Source organism: Nannobrachium achirus, assembly GCF_963921795.1.
Source record: "Nannobrachium achirus genome assembly, chromosome: 2".
In the NCBI taxonomy this organism is placed as follows: Eukaryota; Metazoa; Chordata; class Actinopteri; order Myctophiformes; family Myctophidae; genus Nannobrachium; species Nannobrachium achirus.
The window spans coordinates 52,397,424-52,414,817 of NC_137811.1; the positions used below are offsets into that span (position 1 = coordinate 52,397,424).

At 46.2% G+C, this 17,394-nt stretch overlaps 1 protein-coding gene across 1 annotated transcript in view; it reads right to left on the reverse strand.

Annotated features, from left to right (window-relative positions):
* vps13b (vacuolar protein sorting 13 homolog B) overlaps positions 1 to 17,394 on the reverse strand; it is a 495,502-nt gene that overhangs the window by 368,625 nt on the left and 109,483 nt on the right. The window contains exon 17 of the mRNA XM_080748468.1: positions 15,837 to 16,021. Coding sequence (XP_080604594.1) covers positions 15,837 to 16,021 — 185 coding nt within the window. The remainder of the gene's footprint in view (positions 1 to 15,836; positions 16,022 to 17,394) is intronic.

Genomic DNA, 17,394 nt, shown 5'->3' on the forward strand with positions numbered 1-17,394 from the left:
CTGGCTCCATTAAAAAATACTGCTACTCCTCTCGACTTAATCAGAATCAGACCTGCAAACCATTCTGGGTCCAGGCCCACCGTTAAGAAATCAGGTACGATGTTTTTGCACTTCGTCTGTCATCTGCGGACCTTGCTAGTCTAGACCGTTATTGTCCACGTCTACCAGATGAACAGGATTTCTCAACTGAAACCATTGAGCAGAGTTCAGTTACCATAGGCACACATCTGCAGTCGGACACATATGTGCAAGTTCATGCATGCATGCATACACACACTCATACACATACAGTCCCTCCATCATGTCTGTGGCACCTACATCTATACAGTACAAAGAGCGAGAGAGTGTGTGGGGGAAGGAGAGAGAGAGAGAGAGAGAGAGAGAGAGAGAGAGAGAGAGAGAGAGAGAGAGAGAGAGAGAGAGAGAGAGAGAGAGAGAGAGAGAGAGAGGGCAGACAGACAGACAGAAACATCATGGCACATACATAGTACTGTATGGACATGGACATATGGCTATACTCTTCTCCCGCTGGAAACAATATCCACATATTGATCATAAAAAGACACAGCGCTCAACATTTGGCAATATTATTGAGTGAGTCTTGGAACACCTCGAAAACACCTTAACAGTACCCAGGAGAAAAACAAGCCGCTCCGACAGGAGGAGGGAGAATGGATATCCAGATCCGAGGGCCATTTGGTCCTTCTCAGAAGAGTCCTGCAGGGAAAATGAATGTAACATCCATGAGCGGGTTGCCACAAAGACTCACTGCTCCCCAGAGACCTTCAGTCTTACTCCAGGAGATGGAGACGTTAAAAGAGCCAGACAATCTGGAACATGACAGAGGCCGTCGCTCTGCAGTCTATAGGCTTTGATAAATTGCACTAGGAGTATCACTGTAACATATCCCCTTGCCCACATACACATCCTAAAGGGCAGTGTGCACCTGCTGAGGGGCAAACCCCTGGACAATGCTTTGGCCAGCTGTTGGTCTATAAAAAAAGTGGGGTGCACTGCACAGGAAGAGAAAAGAGAGAGAGATGCATTCTCTCTCTATTTGTTCTCTTCCTGTGCAGTGCACCCCACTTAAGCTTTTTTCTGTTTGAATTAGAATTTGGTTTTGGTATTGGTATGTGTGGCGTATGCGTATGTGTATATGTATTGTGAGGGAGCGTTATGTGCATGTTGCATGTGTGTGTGGGTGATACTGTATCCATAAATGTGTACATACTTGCATTGCAGTTGGGCTTGCATATGTGCATGCGTGTGTGTATATGCGTGCGTGCGTGCGTGCGTGTGTGTGTGCGTGTGTGAGTATGTGGTAGTGTTATTTGTTGAGCGAGGGCAGGTGCAGGGAGTACATAAACACACAGCTGGGGGCAGAGGCTAAGACATTCCATCAAACACTCTGATGGCAACTATGGGCAGCTGGATTTACCATCCTGTAGAGTAGACCCACAGGAGAGAGAGAGAGTGGGAGGTGGGGGAGTCAACTGAAAGAAAGAAAAAAAGAAAGAAAGAAAGAAAGAAAGAAAGAGGAAGAACAAAAAAGAAAGAAAGACCTGGGGTAGAAAGAAGAAAAAGCACCATGCTGATGAGGCGGTGTGCGATGTGGACGCAACATTTCTGCACCACGCTTTCTACATACCTCAGTAGTTGGGTCATTTGTGTATGCACGTGTCTATGGACGTATGCATATGAGTGACACAGTGAGTGAGTGAGAGTGTGTGTGTGCGCACGCGCGAGCGTGTGGGTGTGTGTGTGTGTGACTGAGTGAAACAAGGAGCTTTTGTATGTAGGTATGTATTTATAGTGTGTGTGTGTGTGTGTGTGTGTGTGTATGTATGTGTGTGTGTGTGTGTGTGTGTGTGTGTGTGTGTGTGTGTGTGTGTGTGTGTGGGCACACGCATGTGCTTTTACAGGACATCTGTGTACTTGAAAGCCATGTTGTGCACATTCCAACATGTCCTGCTCTCCCTCCTTTGAGGAACAGTATGGGAAAATCCGCCATGCTGCAACTCTGGACCCGAATAGCCTACATTCTATAATGAGGAGCTCAGTGTTTGTCTTAGCCTGTGTTTCATTAGAAAGCTGTGATAATACCTCAGAAATAATAAACTTTACCCCAACATTCACTGTCACTGCTACAAAAACCTCAACATGAAAAGGATAAGGATAAGGGATTTTGTTATTATTATGTGAGGCTTATTGCTGCTGGTATTCACGTGGGAACTCAGAAGACTTGTAAAATGAAGATGGAGAAAAGCAGAAGGCCTCGTCTCAGCGTGAGAGTTTTCTTTTTAATGTCAGCTCCAGCACTTCAGGAAGCAGCCAGCTGAGCCCTTAAGTGTTGACGCAGAACTTGTAACTGTCTCTACTGCAGAGGCTGAGGCAAAGTTATGCTATTCGGTCATCTTGTGCTTCTGCCGTTGAGTTGCACAGCTAAGGTTTGTTAACAGGCTTTGACTGACTAACTCACTAGTGTATTTGACCACTTTGTGGTCAAATACAGAGACGGGCAGGTAGACTGACAGGCAGGGGAATGTGCTGTATGTCCTTCCAACTAAAGAGTTGTCAAACAGTCAGGTCGATGCAGTACACAGAAAGGGGGAGGCAGTCAGACAGACATGAAGACAAACAGTGAGGAATGGATGACAGTCAGACTTGTCTGCCATGAAACAGGATAGTCCTCCGTTTCAGTAAAATACCGTCTAGCAAGGGAGCTGAGAGAGAGAGAGATATGCTGGCTCATAAGATGGTATAGACAGAATAGAAGTCAACTGAGCCATTAAGCACTGGTACAGAAGCAATAACTGCCGGGAGGGGCCGAAGGAAAGACAGTAACCAGGAGGGCTGCTGGCACTGGGCCCACGCACACGCACACGCACACGCACACGCACACGCACACACACACACACACACACACACACACACACAGGGACAGGCAGAGATACAAGAGAAGAGACAGGGAGACGCAGAAGTGGTCTGTCCTGCTATGAGAGGGGCTGACGAAAGAGCAACAAATCTGGCAGAGGTCCAAAGTAAGCTACAGGGGTCAGATCAAAGATTCACCACCAGGCGGGATGTGTTTTGTGACTGCTTGCAAAGGAATCAAAAGACGTATCATTGTAAACATTTTTAAATTGCCCAGCTCAGATGTAAGATTTGTGATGAGAGAACGACGAGAGTTACACATAAAAACTAGTGCAAACACAGTTAACGTTCCCATAGCAAAGTCACTCTAAACTCCTGCCATTCTTCATATTGACATTAATATTTAGCGATTGGTTATAACAATGTCGCTCGGCACACCCACTGGCCAAGCGGTCCAAGGCACATACCACATATACAGTAGGCTCTAATGCAACCTGACAGCGTGTCACAGGCTAGAATCCCGATCCTGGCCACCTTTGCTGCGTGTCACTCCCAGTCTCTCTCTTCCTGTTTCCTGTCTATCTCCACTGTGTACTAGCAATAAAGGCAGAAATGCCCCTAAACGATGTACTGTAGCTCTAATCCTGGTGTACATAACATTATTAAAATGACATCCTCGACAGCGTTTTAGAAGAAGTAAAGCGCCTTTCAGATGGACAGTGGTTGACGCACCTTAGTAATTCATTTTCGATGAGAGACGGGCGATTATTTGGGATGCGCACGCAGAGAAGTTGAAGGGTGGAGAGGCGAGCAGGCGCAGTCCTGTGAAATTATAAATATCACCAGGCGTTTCCTTGCGGAGCGATTGTGTTTGTGTCTCCACCGCGGCGCTGTGTCCACACACACACACACACACACACACGCACACGCACACGCACACGCATACACACCTGGGCAGACTGAGCTCTGTAGGTGGGATAATGTTGAAATGGTGAGAATCTTAAAAAAAAAATCACACTTGTGTGAACTGAGCGGTGGAGGCTGCGTGTGTGTGTGTGTGTGTGTGTGTGTGCGTGCGTGCGTGCGTGCGTGCGTGCGTGCGTGTGTGTATTTGTGTGTGTGAATGTGAGTGTGAGTGTGCCTAGCTGGCCTGAACAACAGCGCCCCTCCCTTAACATGTGTGGTCAGAAAAGGTATAGCAGCCAGGCTACATACACCACAGGCTACATACAGACAGACAGACAGACAGACACACACACACGGATACACACACGGCCACGCTATGGAGACGGTGTGACCACCGCTCAAAAAACAAGCAGGGAGCTTCCAGTGGGTATAGGTGTAGATGAGAGGCTGGCACAAAGTGATAGTGTTAGCTGCTGCCTGTCTTCCTGGAGGGGGGGGATAGTGGACGGAACGGAGGTAAGGGTTGGTGGAGGTGGGGGGGATAATTTCCATGATTACATCCCCCCCCCTACCCCCCCACCTCCAGGTGCTGCTTTGCCTCTATCTTTTCTGTGTCTCAACTAAAACTGTGTCACATGTTCTCTCTTCTACTCATTCAAACACCGGTTCACTCTGCCACCGAATTACCACAATTAAGGAGCCTTCATGCGGAAGCAATTTGGCCAACACTAATGGGCCTAAGCAGTATGGGTTTTGGAAACTGGTGCAGGGGGGGGTGGGGGGTGGATTGAGGAATGAGTGAGGAAGAAAGAGCAACCAAGAGAGAGAGAGAGACCAGTAATACCAATGTGACGAGTCCACACCACAGTGCAGTTTTAGACGTGAACAGTGACGTACTGTATGGGATTCCCGCATTGCCACTTGTGAGGAGACGATTAGCCCAGCGGTGAGATAGGCCACTAGAACACAGCTACGGATGAGAGGGCCTGTCTCTCAATCTTCCAGAGCCCCGACTCTGACATATTGGGTTAGCATGAGAACCAGGGGCATTCTGGCTTTGAAGAGGCAGCCAGCGTGGAATGCCAGTGTGGTTGCACCATGAGAGAGAGATGCTCAGCACAACAGACCGCAGCTAATGACGCTAAACCAGGCCCTCTGTCGCTGAAACGTAAACCCCCGGATTACTGCACTCTCTCAGTTCCTGACTCTCCAACTCTCTCTCTCTCTCTCTCTCTGCTCCTGACTCTTATTAGTTTCTCTCACTCTGTCTGTCTGTCTGTCTGTCTGTCTGTCTGTCTCTCCCTGTCTGTTCCTCAATCCTCACTAGAGCATGTCTGTCTGTCTCTCTCTATTTCTCACTCTGTCTCTCTGTCTGTTCCTCACTCCCAGTCATCTCTCTCTCTTCATGGTCCTGACTATCCTTCCCTCTATTCCTCTCATTCTCTCTCTCATTCTCTCTCTCTCTCTCTCTCTCTCTCTCTATGGAGCAGAAGAAAGTGGAACCCAGCTGGTGGAACTTTTTTTAATCAATAATCCACCGAAATCAATATTTATGTCCCAGCTCAAGCAGTGGATGTGTGTGTGTGTGTGTGTGTGTGTGTGTGTGTGTGTGTGTGTGTGTGTGTGTGTGTGTGTGCGCGTGCGTGCGTGCGTGCGTGCGTGCGTGTGTGCGCGCGCGCGTGCGTGCGCACAGTATGTGCGTGTGTGTGGTGGTAGCCAAGACTGGGGTGACTGGGGTTTTGGTGCTGCGGAGGCACTTCAATGGGAGTCGTGGTGGAAATTTACGGCTGTGTGACGTGGAGCTATGTGCTCAGTCGGCACTTACTTGCTCCCCTTAGACGGGGATGGTGGGTTTCGCACCAGAAATGAGCAGATGAGCTAAATACAAACAGATTTATTAGGGTTCAGGACCTAATAACACTCAGTGCAAGTCTTGTCTGCTGTGGTGTGAATGCTGTAAAGTTCCATTCTGCTTACATTTATTTTCAAGCCTGAGTGACACACATTCCCTGTGATGTCTGATTGGGAGGGCATTATTTACAGACTATGCGGTGTGAACTATCTGTTATGCTGCTGCATTTCAACACCTATCACAATGTGATATCTAAGCTATCCATCTTAATCAGCCATGTTCTGTGAACCTAGAGAGTAATGGTAAAACTGTAATGATTCTACAGGCTTGAGTACAGTCACTCATTCCAGGTTCACCTTGTTTCATGCTTTACTGATCCTCCTTCACTGTTATCTGTCTGCATCGGCAATTTCATCCAAATGCAACCATTATTATGCAATCATTATTTTGTTGTTATTTTTCAACCATAGGTTAACATTAACTTAATCCAAGCAGGGAACATTTGTCTTATTTTGCACAGAAACATCTTGGGAAATTTGGAATTAAAGTAAAGCCATGGCGTAATGAATGGTAACCAGATTTCTCCTCACTTGTCTCCATGTGTCTGTTTAACGCATTAGCTATCGATGACACGCTGTAAGGGCCTACAAGACCTTTCCACCATAACACCGTTTCATAAAAGATGGCTGCAGGGGGTTTTCATATCATATTGCCATTTCATCCCCCACAGGGGAGATGAATCGAACTTTCGAGGTTAAAATTACGTCAGCTCACAAGCTAAAGTGAGCACCACACTTCAGCTCACTATACAGTTATTGTACTGTACTCCAGGCACCAAGGTTTCTCAAAACCCCTCTTTGAGTCTTCAACTCCAGTGTGCCACTCTACTGTATGCCAGTGACTGATTATTACTGTTTTAGTGGAATGAAAGATGCTCTTGCAAAACACACTAGAGATTTGGGCAAAAGAACAAAAGATAAAAGGTTGGAGGTTGGAATCTAAGCTCTTCCCCCTTATCCTGCACCGGTATCATCCCTGTTCTCCAACACACGTGGAATCACATCTTATTTCCCATGACAAAGAAGGTGGGCTACCGTTCAAAGCAACAGCAGAGAGAAAATCCCTGGCACGCTCTCAGTTGATTCTTGATTTCTTTTAAATATCATCTTTCGCCAGGAGCCTGTGGACGGTGTGAGGGAAAGAAGGGATGATGGATGGTGAGTGATGGTGAGAAATGACAAGCCTGTATGTCCCCTGATGAGAACCTGACGTCACCCACTGGGAGGGTTTGTTATGCGTGTGTGTGTGTGTGTGTGTGTGTGTGCGCGCGCGCGCGCACACGTGTGTATGTGTGTATGTGTGTTTGTGCGTGCACATATGAGGGGGCTAGTTGGTAAGCTCTACAGAGCTTTGGGTTGATGGAGAAGCAGACCTCATTCTCTCTCCCCACTCATCCCCTCAAACATGTACATAAGTCCATGTAATCAGAGGCCCTGAAGCCAGCACAAGACAACAAACTTCTGTTTTCCATCGACTCTCTCTCAATTCCTCTCATTAGCTCTAGTCTGAAATGAAGGACAGAGCGAGAGAGCAAGAGAGAGAGAAGAGAGCTTCAGAAAGACAAAAGACAAGAGGAAGGCCCGAGTCTGGATCAACTTAAAACATCATCACAGTCAGGAGTGGAGCGAGGGGCCGTCTGCGGAGGGCCCATTGAAGTTTTCATTGACAAGAACCGTCTCGAGTTCCATCCGAGATTTATTTATCGGGTCTCTGATGCTGACACGATGTGTTTTTAATGTCAGAAATAAGGTTGCGAATGAACGAGAAAGAAAAAAAAAGGCCCTCTCGCTTTTCCTCTGTCTTGCTTTCTTCCTGCCCTGATGTCAATCCGTGCAGTGGACAAGGCAAATTCCTCCCAAACCAATAAGATACCTCTTCAAAGACATTTAGGGAGCCTTGAGTGAGAGGCCGGGCCGCGTTGAAACAGACATCCCAGGGTTTTCATTAAGCCTCTCATCTCTTTACTGACATTTGTGACAACCACAAACCACGGAAAATAAATAATAAAAAAGGACTCCGAGCCTCCCTTTTGCTTTCTTTGTGTAACAATGAAATGGAGTATCAAAATAATCTCTGTGAGCTAAATGCATGAGCTCCGTTATGTGACAGGACAAAGCTGCGTGTTCCTCTGGCTTGTCTTGAGTAATAGATGGGGAACATTAAGGCTGTGTGTAAGGCAGTCATGTCGGCTAGAATCTGCGGATCAGTGGAAAACGGTGGAAAAATGAGTGGAGTGGAGTGCAGCCTCCTCTGTTGGGACTCAAAGCGAGGACTGTGCTACAGGGAGCTGCATAATGGCACGAGAGAGTGACAGAGACAGAGAGAGAGGGGCGGGATGGGAGTGCGAAGGGAGGGAGAGAAAAGAAAAGAGACAGTCAGGCGCGCTCAGGGACACCAGACGGCATAAGTCGCAGAGTGTATCAACTTTCACAGGTGAGAGAGTGGTATGAAAATGGACACCTTGCCCCGCCCTTCAATTACACCAGGCTATTACAAACACTTATCGGCCCATGTCATTACAAGGGGATTTGTGTCAGACCCACCAGATCACATGGATAGCTGTGAAAGCAGCAGGCTTTTTCATGCAGTGAAATAACAATAAAATGTTGTCCCCACTTACAGTAAATTAATATATGACCCTTCCCTTATTGTAACATTGATCAGTCTCTCTTTTTTGCTTTGTTTTTTTTCCCCCTTTGGAACTGCATTCTCCCTTTTTCTCTTGGCCATCCAAGACAGGCAAGACCATGTGCAGAGGGGACCTTGTAAAAACAAGACTTGTTTTAATATTGATATACGGTCGGTCCCAGGCTATTATTATCAGCATGCTGTTAGCCTGGTACATTAGGAGTCTATGAGCCCCCTATATCCAAACATTCTTACCATCACTTGCCTTAAATGGAATCCCATGATGTGAGTTTCCTAGAAGCGTGTATGTGTGTGTGTGTGTGTGTGTGTGTGTGTGTGTGTGTGTGTGTGTGTGTGTGTGTGTGTGTGTGTGTGTGGTGTGTGTGTGTGTGTGTGCGTGCGTGCGTGCATGCGTGTGTGAGCCTCCTCCTGTAAGAAGTTTAAGTGTGTATAAGTGTGAATTTCCATCTGTGTGTCTCACCCGACACCCAATTAGGTGGCAAAGGTGGATTTAATAACGGCAAGGCCAGAGGGCTGATGGCTAGCTGTGTGTCTGAAGTGTTCTGTTCCCTCTCTGCACCAACACCAACACCACCAACACCAACACGTCCCTCAGCTTAGCTCTGTCCACACCTGGCTCTGCTCCCAATACAGACATCTGGGCACTAAGGTCTACCCCACACTCTCAACCTCTTTCGACTCTTCTCTTTACCAGTCCCTCCTGCTCTCAACCGCTCTATTCCTCTGTACGCGTCATGCTAAAGTTATGTCACAGCTCATATATCACCCAGCAATCATCTAGAGCAGGTCTGGTGGCCACCACCGACCAACCTGCGCCAGAGCCTGGCAGCCTCACCTTCTCACCCTGACTCCCTCTCTCCACCTCCCTCCCCCTGGGACTCCTTGCCTGCCCCAGACCAGACCACCACACAGCTACAGTACAGGACTGGACCCTGTTGCACCAGCTACAGTACTTCTGTTCTAGTTCAAATGTAGCTTAGTTTGAACTTAAGGGTTGGAGTTCAGCTTAAACATAACAGGATGTACCATAAGATAGTTCTAACATAAGGTTAAGATAAAACTGTACACAACTATGTCCTGCAAGGTGTAAAGCCTTGGGAAAACCAACAACTATAATACAAGGTACTAGTATTTGTGACAAAAGTTAAATACCTGTTAAAAAGTGTTTTATTAGTGATTTATTGGTCATGGTTAGTATGTCCAGTAGGATGAACAACACTGTGAGGAAATATCTAATTGGAAATGAAGCTAAGTCCACTGAACAGCACAGTTGATCTTGAGTGAGGGAACAATCCCAGTGAGAGTTTGTCTTACTGTAACTGTCACTCTGATATGGCTCCCAATCAAAAGCATTCCTGCTCAGAGAGTTTCAGTTCATTGAGAAGTCCTTGTGGTGAATATCAATAATCTTGGAGTCAGATGTGACTGAGATACAACTCCCTTTCAGGCTGAGTTACAGAGGAAAAAACAGGCAACAAGGCATTTCCACCGCTGGCCATGTTTAAAAGGAACGGACGGGCCAAATCATCCATCTTTTATAATGAGTTGTCTGCAGTTCCTCTAAATCTGGTGAATCCCTGCCTCTCTGTGTGTCGTCTGAAGCTTTTATTGCCATGTCACGGATGCAAGGCTACGACGAGGATGGCTAATTTCTGTTTGATCAAGGACACAAAGAGCAGACGCACACACATATGCAAGTCTGCAAGCAGTCATGTGTGAACCCACAAATGTGCGCACACACATGTACACGTAGAAACGCGCGCACGCGCGCGCACACACACACACACACACACACACACACACACACACACACACACACACACACACACACACACACACACACACACACACACACACACACACACACACACACACACACACACACACACACACACACACACAGCCCCTCCACTGTCTTCTGAGAAGATATTTACAGTAAGTAACTGCGGTGTCTCTCTCCTCCAGGCAGACTTGTACCATCTGTAGGTTTAAGAGCACTTTGTGGATCATCACTTTATGTTGAGTTATAAATACATCTTTTAAAATTAAAAGACTCTGGCAATACTCTGCAGGTCCCCAGGGGATTCGGGTGAATGAATCAAAAAACAATAAAGCTATCATCATAGAGGAATAGATGACCAGGGGACGATGCGTCAGTGAGCCGATGTGTTGGCATGTACCGTTTACAACCTCCTCCTACTTCTACAAAAGATTCTCAACCTTTTTTAAATGCAAGGATACCCCAGTTTGATATGCATTTGGGCCACAGACCTCCCTTTGATGTGGGTTTTATCTTTGGGATCCGAATTTACACTCTAAATGTAAATTTTACTCTGAGAGTGTACAAACTGCATCCCCAGTATTACAAATTACACAGACACACACAATAGCGTGTAGACACAGAGACAGTGTGTGGGAGGTCATTGTGGTCAGTGTGGCGCTGGGCTTGAGGTTAGCGGCAGTCAGGAGCAGCAACGGACCACAATTACTGGCTTCTTTCTGTTACTATTACAACAACTACTACTACTGTACGACTGCTACTACAAACCACCAGGACTGACTGGCCTCACAAGACGAGAGGTAGAAACACAATGACAGAAAGGACTAGATAGAAGCAACCTCAAGAGTAAACACTGCTACATACTGTACAGAGACAGCATGTTGAGAAGAGAGGGGTGGTAGTGGAGAAAAGGGAGGGAGGAAACAAACAAACAAACAAACAAAACAATCAAACAACAAAGCAAAGCAAGCAAGCAGCATAGCAGAGCAACATGTAGCGTAATCCTGCCTTCTGCACCAAGCCCCATAGCAGCTGAATGTGGGCTAAAGCTTACACCATACTCCAAACAAAGGCAAACTTATGTCACTGCGGAGCAAACGAACAAATAGCCTGGCCGAGGTTCATTTCGGCAGTTCTTGCACGATGCACCTTCAGGATTTTGGAACTAGCCAAACATCACAGCGACACTAAATGAGCTTGTGATTTGTATTGTTTTATTTCCACAGTCTGCCGGTCACTTTTGGTTTTGAAGAAAGGTTGTCAGAGATTAGGAGTTATAAACACCTCTACAATTCCTCGCTGAGCGACTACAAACACAACTTGAAGACAATTAAATAATGGATAGACACAGCAGACATGTCCACTGTGTCTGTTGCCAGAAAGGATGAAACCTCTGAGATGAATTATGTCAAAGCATGTCGGAGGTTGATGTAAACAAACAGCAGAGATCCGTGGTAAAAAACACTGTTCTAGCACTCTATACTGGCAGGATCTAACGTTCAGAACTCGGGGCGAAGCCCTAGCGAGTATAAAACTGTTTTGTCCTCAGAGAACTTTGTTCGTTTTGGCAAGCCCTGCCCAAGCCCAAAAAGATTTGACCTTGTTTGGAGAATGCAACAGGTTTAAGGCCTTACAGTCACAAATGCTGTGTTCACACACATACACGCACAAACCTCCCTATCAATTTTCACAAGACAAACCGACACATAGAGTATGACAAATGTTTGTTTTAGATTTCTTTTTTTTTGGTTTGACAAAATACAATATTAGTGGAGCTCCTCTGGGGCATAAAAATAATATAGTGTTGGATAATAATCTGTCACTGCAGAAAATGTTGCTGAGCACACTGAAGCAGAGCTGGAAGCCAGTTAAAAGGTTTTCAATAGCAATCCTGTGTCAAAAATCAAGCCACTAACCACCGGTAGACAGACAGTTGTGTGACAAACCAAACTGTCACGCAATAGGCGGTTAGCGAATGAGTTTGATTCCCCAGGGAGAATGAGATTATACGCTTTGTTTTCTGATTTCACCCGTTCTGCCTCTGCACAGAGGCCCAATGTAGGGTAGTTCTGCTGCTCTACTGTATGTATGTGTGTACAGTATGTGTGTGAGAAGTCACTGCCACTAAGCAGCGCAGTAACCAGAGGACCTACAAGTCCTTGCGGCTGTGTTCCAGTCAGCTATAATGACTTCTTGAAGTCTCTAAATGTTGCTTTTATCTGATTCCACCATTGAAAGCTGAACGAGAAACTTTCCAGATTAGCTCCCCCGTTTTTTTTCTATTTCTTAGGAACATTTAACAGGCTGTCAGTACCTTGAGATTAAAATTGAGGCTCTGTAGGTTTTTTCTTTTCGTCTTGCTGAATTGTGGAATTTCCTTTGGAGAGGGAGTGAAGTAACGTGCCCACGTGGCTCCCCAGCGAAGGACACTGACCGCTTGTGTTATCAGCTAGGCCTCGATATGAAACACCTTCCACTATTGAATCCCCCTCCCAAACATCAAACAGAGAGAGAGAGAGGAGGGAGGACTGACAAGAAGAATGAAAGGCGGCAAATGTTCAAAGCGAACAGCTTTTGTTTGCCATGTTCAGCAGTCAGTTCCAACGTAAGTATGTGTGTGTGTGTGTGTGTGTGTGTGTGTGTGTGTGTGTGTGTGTGTGTGTGTGTGTGTGTGTGTGTGTGTGTGTGTGCGTGTGCGTGTGTCTGCGTGTGTAATGTCCATCTTGGCTTGATTGGTGACAAAGGAACCAAAGCAGGATCCAATCTTCTGGACCCACTGAATATTCTCCCAGACCCAGACCCACGGTCATTACCAGAAACAGTGGCAGCCAGGCAGCTAGGCAGTCAGTCACTCACACTACGGGAAACAACAGTCACCGCTGAGATGGCAAATACTTTTACAGAGCACAGGGCCAGAGAAGTGGCTCCATGTTAACAGTTAAACATTTACTCCAATATAGTACCCACATTTAACATTCAATGGCTTTAAAGACTGTAAAATAAAGAGCACTGACTTTAGTGGGCTTTTCATCAGGAGTTACTGCAGTAAGGGCTTCTTGGCTAGCTCCCTGACTTCACTTTTGGGGAGGACCGATTAGAGCGGAGGGGAGGAGAGGAGAGGAGAGGAGAGGAGAGGAGAGACAAAAAAGAGAACAAAGCAGTAGAGAGGTGAGAGTGGCAGAGTAGAGGAGTGAAAATGAGTATGGAGGCGAGTGTGGGATGGCTGGAGAAGAGCGGCACTGAGCGAGTGTGAGGCGAGCAGCCAGCAGCAGAGCAGTGGGCCAGGTCCAATCATGACGCTACACATGTGGACAACACCACAGTGGCCACAGGACCCAAAACTATTCAGCAAGGTTACGCTGGCGGTGCAGGCAGGGGCCCGCTACAGCAAAAACAATTCACAGTCCTTCACTCTTTCTACAGATCTCCTGCTCCTTCTCTTATGTTCCCTTTACTCTTCTCCACCACACTTACGTAGTCACCGTGAAGATTGATATGGAATGGGACAGCTAACATCTTCCTAAAGGCTCATGAGTGTCGCCACAATTTCACAAGCAGATACACCGCTAGACACATTGGGTTATATCATTCGTGAGAAGTATTGAGTTTTTTCCACTCTAAACACACACTTATACAACACATCACCTCTTCCCTTTTCACTCCCCTGCCTTTCTAAACCCCAACTCTTTTCCCCTGCTCTTTTTCTAACCTGCCAGCGCAGGGACCAGATGTGCAAATGTTTCTCCGTGTTGCTATTCCAGCACCGTTCCAAGAGCAGAGAGGCAGAGCGAGGGGAGAGGAATATTTGACTTCACTCCACGGGAGACCAGTTTCATAAATTTTGGCGGGCCTCGCTATGGTGAAAAAGGTAGCCGGGCTGGCTTGGCTGGGGGAGAATGTTGACGGCATACCCAACAACATGATCCTAATGAGTTGGAAAATCCCTGGCCCTCCAGAGGACTGTCCAGATGCTACCGTCATGAGAAACGCTACCGTTTTATTGAATTCAGCCTTCCCTCCCCCTTCTTTAACAAGGGGCAGAATTTATTATTTGACCATTAAGGCATCCTAGGCGACATGAAGCGTAAAACAGTTTGGGAGTTATTCTGCCCTCGACTGCAGGTTCTCTACCCCACACTGGGCATGAGGCGTCTATGTGTGAGCGTCTACAAATTACACTTTAGGCACTTAGCAGACGCTCTTAATCCAGAGGGGTTTATGTCTATGTGAAAGAGTATCGTGTGCACCCACACAAATTCACGCATCTGTGTGCTTTTGGGGAACAAAAGACCTGGATATCTGCCCCCTCTCCCGCCTGGTAGAGGGTCTGTAGCCAATTTGCCCCCGCTAGCTCACTAGCTACCATCAGGTTGACTGGCTTTAGGGGAACGCCACTCTGGCACAGAGTGCGCTGAGCCCTGAGAAATAACTGTAAAACTTTTCATAACCAAGTTGATTCACTTTAAGGTCCAGCCAATTCCATATATCTCCCCTGACAGTTTACTGGTACTGCCGAACAAGCTTCACTTTATGTAGGAGCTAAACAAACAAAGGACAGTAAATGTACTTTATGGAAAATAGAGGTTTTCATAAAACAACCATGATGATGACTGTAATAATATGTAATAGAACAGTCTAAGGGAGAACAGATGAGCAATGCAACTCAGCTTGTTGCTTGACAAAGACCATGCATGGTTGGAACGTTGCACAGAATGAACCACCAAAGGGAGCATTAATCTAGTGTGCAGCCATTTTGCTCTCTTCCCAAGTGTTTCAGCTGCCTTAGAAGAATAATAATTGTCATGTAATTATTAAACACACACACACACACACACACACACACACACACACACACACACACACACACACACACACACACACACACACACACACACACACACACACACACACACACACATACATACAGGAACAGAGCTTATAATGCCATGTTATGAGCATGCACGCACACACACACACGCACAGTAAAATATACCCTGGTTGTTTTCTCTCAAGAAAACCTTACGTCTGTTGATGGTAAACTCAACACACCAGAGTGTGAATATGAACAGAGAGCCATCAGTGGTCTGACTCAACACACAGAACACAGGCAAACATGTAAAAATACGTAAACAACACCCCCACTCCCACCACACATATTGACTTACAAAGTGGGTCTGAGCCCTGATGGGTGGCCACCACACCAGTGTTTCTTAACCTCAGCCTTTCTCCCCTATAAGAGACCAAGTCAGTTCTATAGAGTGCTAGAGTAGGGTTCTTCCCACATTTTCAGGCCAAGGACCCCTTAGTTGAGATATAGATGAAGCAGGGACCCCCAAAACCTCATAGATTCCATATAGTTTCATCGTTTGACAGCACAAAGATCAGTGTATTTTGGATTCATGTCAATGTGTGTTTTCAGATATTTAACCACTTGAACCGTCAATACTTAATAAACTTGACCTTTCACTGTACTTTGTCTGCTCTTTTCCCCCTTCAAAGCTCTTTGCCAAAAATAGCCGATGTACAATGTCACAATTGTAGAACTCCTATTTTTGGCTAAAGTTCTCTGAATATGGACGCGAAGTGGTTAATATAATAAAGTGGGAAAAAACAAGTTTCTATCACACAAAGATTTGGAGGACCCTCTGTAGTAACTCTGGGGACCCCCTAGTGGTCCCGGGCCCCCTGTTGAAGACCTCTGTGCTAGAGTATTACCTGGGGCTTTGTAGACCTCGTTGAGCAGACCCTCGCTAAGTGTTGGCGGCGCTCCGTTCTCCAGGCTGTGAGTCCAGCTCTGGCAGATGGCCTGAAGCAGCAGTGTCTGGGCTCGTGTTGCCTGCACCGTGAAGTGGGGTAGCTCGAAAATGCACTCAGTGGTGGGGACCGACGACCTTTTTGTCCTGCAAGACAGGAACAGGGGAAGAGGAAAGGGAAAAAAACACAAGGTTCTATTAACACATAGGGTGCCCAGGATTATTCAACATTTAATCGGCAGGTGCCCATGGCAATCCCCCATTTTAGCTTCCTTTTGAAGAACTGTCAAAAAAGTAATCAGAGTAAATGTAATCCAAGTATGTCCTGTTTATTTTCACGATAGTATTTTCTTTCAGTCAGGACAGTTTTCTAACAATCGCAGGCATCAGTGCTTTTTATTAACGCCGGTAGAGAAGGCCACGTTTTAAACATGAAGGTGATTTAAAAGTTAGATTAGGAGAAAAATGCACATTTGTGCAGCAGCGTTACACTGATATGAATGAGGGAGACAGACTTCCCGGTCACGTGATCTTGCGCTGCATTTCGGGAAATGGAGTGTTTTTTGTCAACGTGGTAGCCTTGTACAGTAGTTACAGATTAATACAGTTTACTGTACAACGCGTCGACCGCGTCAATGGGCACAGGGAGACGTCAAAGAGATTGACGTGTTGGCACGCCATGGACCTCCTATGAGTTAAGAATAGTGCACGTCAGAACAGGGCACAAGACAAAGAGACAAGGTCGCATCAATAATAATAAATAGCGAACTTAAAGAGTAGTTCACCACTTTTCAACCTGTCTTCATACAATTTTTTTCTACTCAGTCCAAGTCTCCTAGGAGAGCTGTGGGAAGTTCAGAATCCATCGTCTTGTGACATCATCATTTTCCAAAAAAAAAAATTAATCAATATTTTTGAAAAGAATATTTAGATTTTTATTATTGCGAGAACAATGGCTTCCACTTTAAAATTGCAACTTTTCAGGAATAGAAAGCCTGCAGTTTCTATAAGCTGGATTGGCAATCGATGATGTCACAAGACGATGGGTTTCTGACCTGCGCACAGACTCCTCTGAAAAAAAAAAAAAAAAAAAGAAGAAAAAAGCTATTTTTGAGTGAGGACCAATTATATGAACATAGGTTGAAAAGTGGTGGAGTGCCACTTTAAGCAACGCTACGGCAACGGCAGATGACAACGGTAACCGGAAATGATCCGCACTCGATAGATAAACCTGCCGCCGCCGCAACCGTCTCTACTACGGCAGAAGGTCCCTTCCCACGTAGCGCCTACTCCGTCTGCTGCGTGTACGCGTCGCCATGGGAACCAAAGCGTTCAGTGAAAGGGGTGGGAACCCGTCGCTGCCGAGGCTTTGCCTTAACCATTTTGATCGCTACGGCGATTACGTCATAGCAACCGTAGTCCGCCTGGCGTTGCCATCCTGAAAATCATCTAGCTTAAAGTCGCTATTGGGAAAATGGAGAGTTGCGTATGAAACCACGAAACCGCACAAACAAGCACAG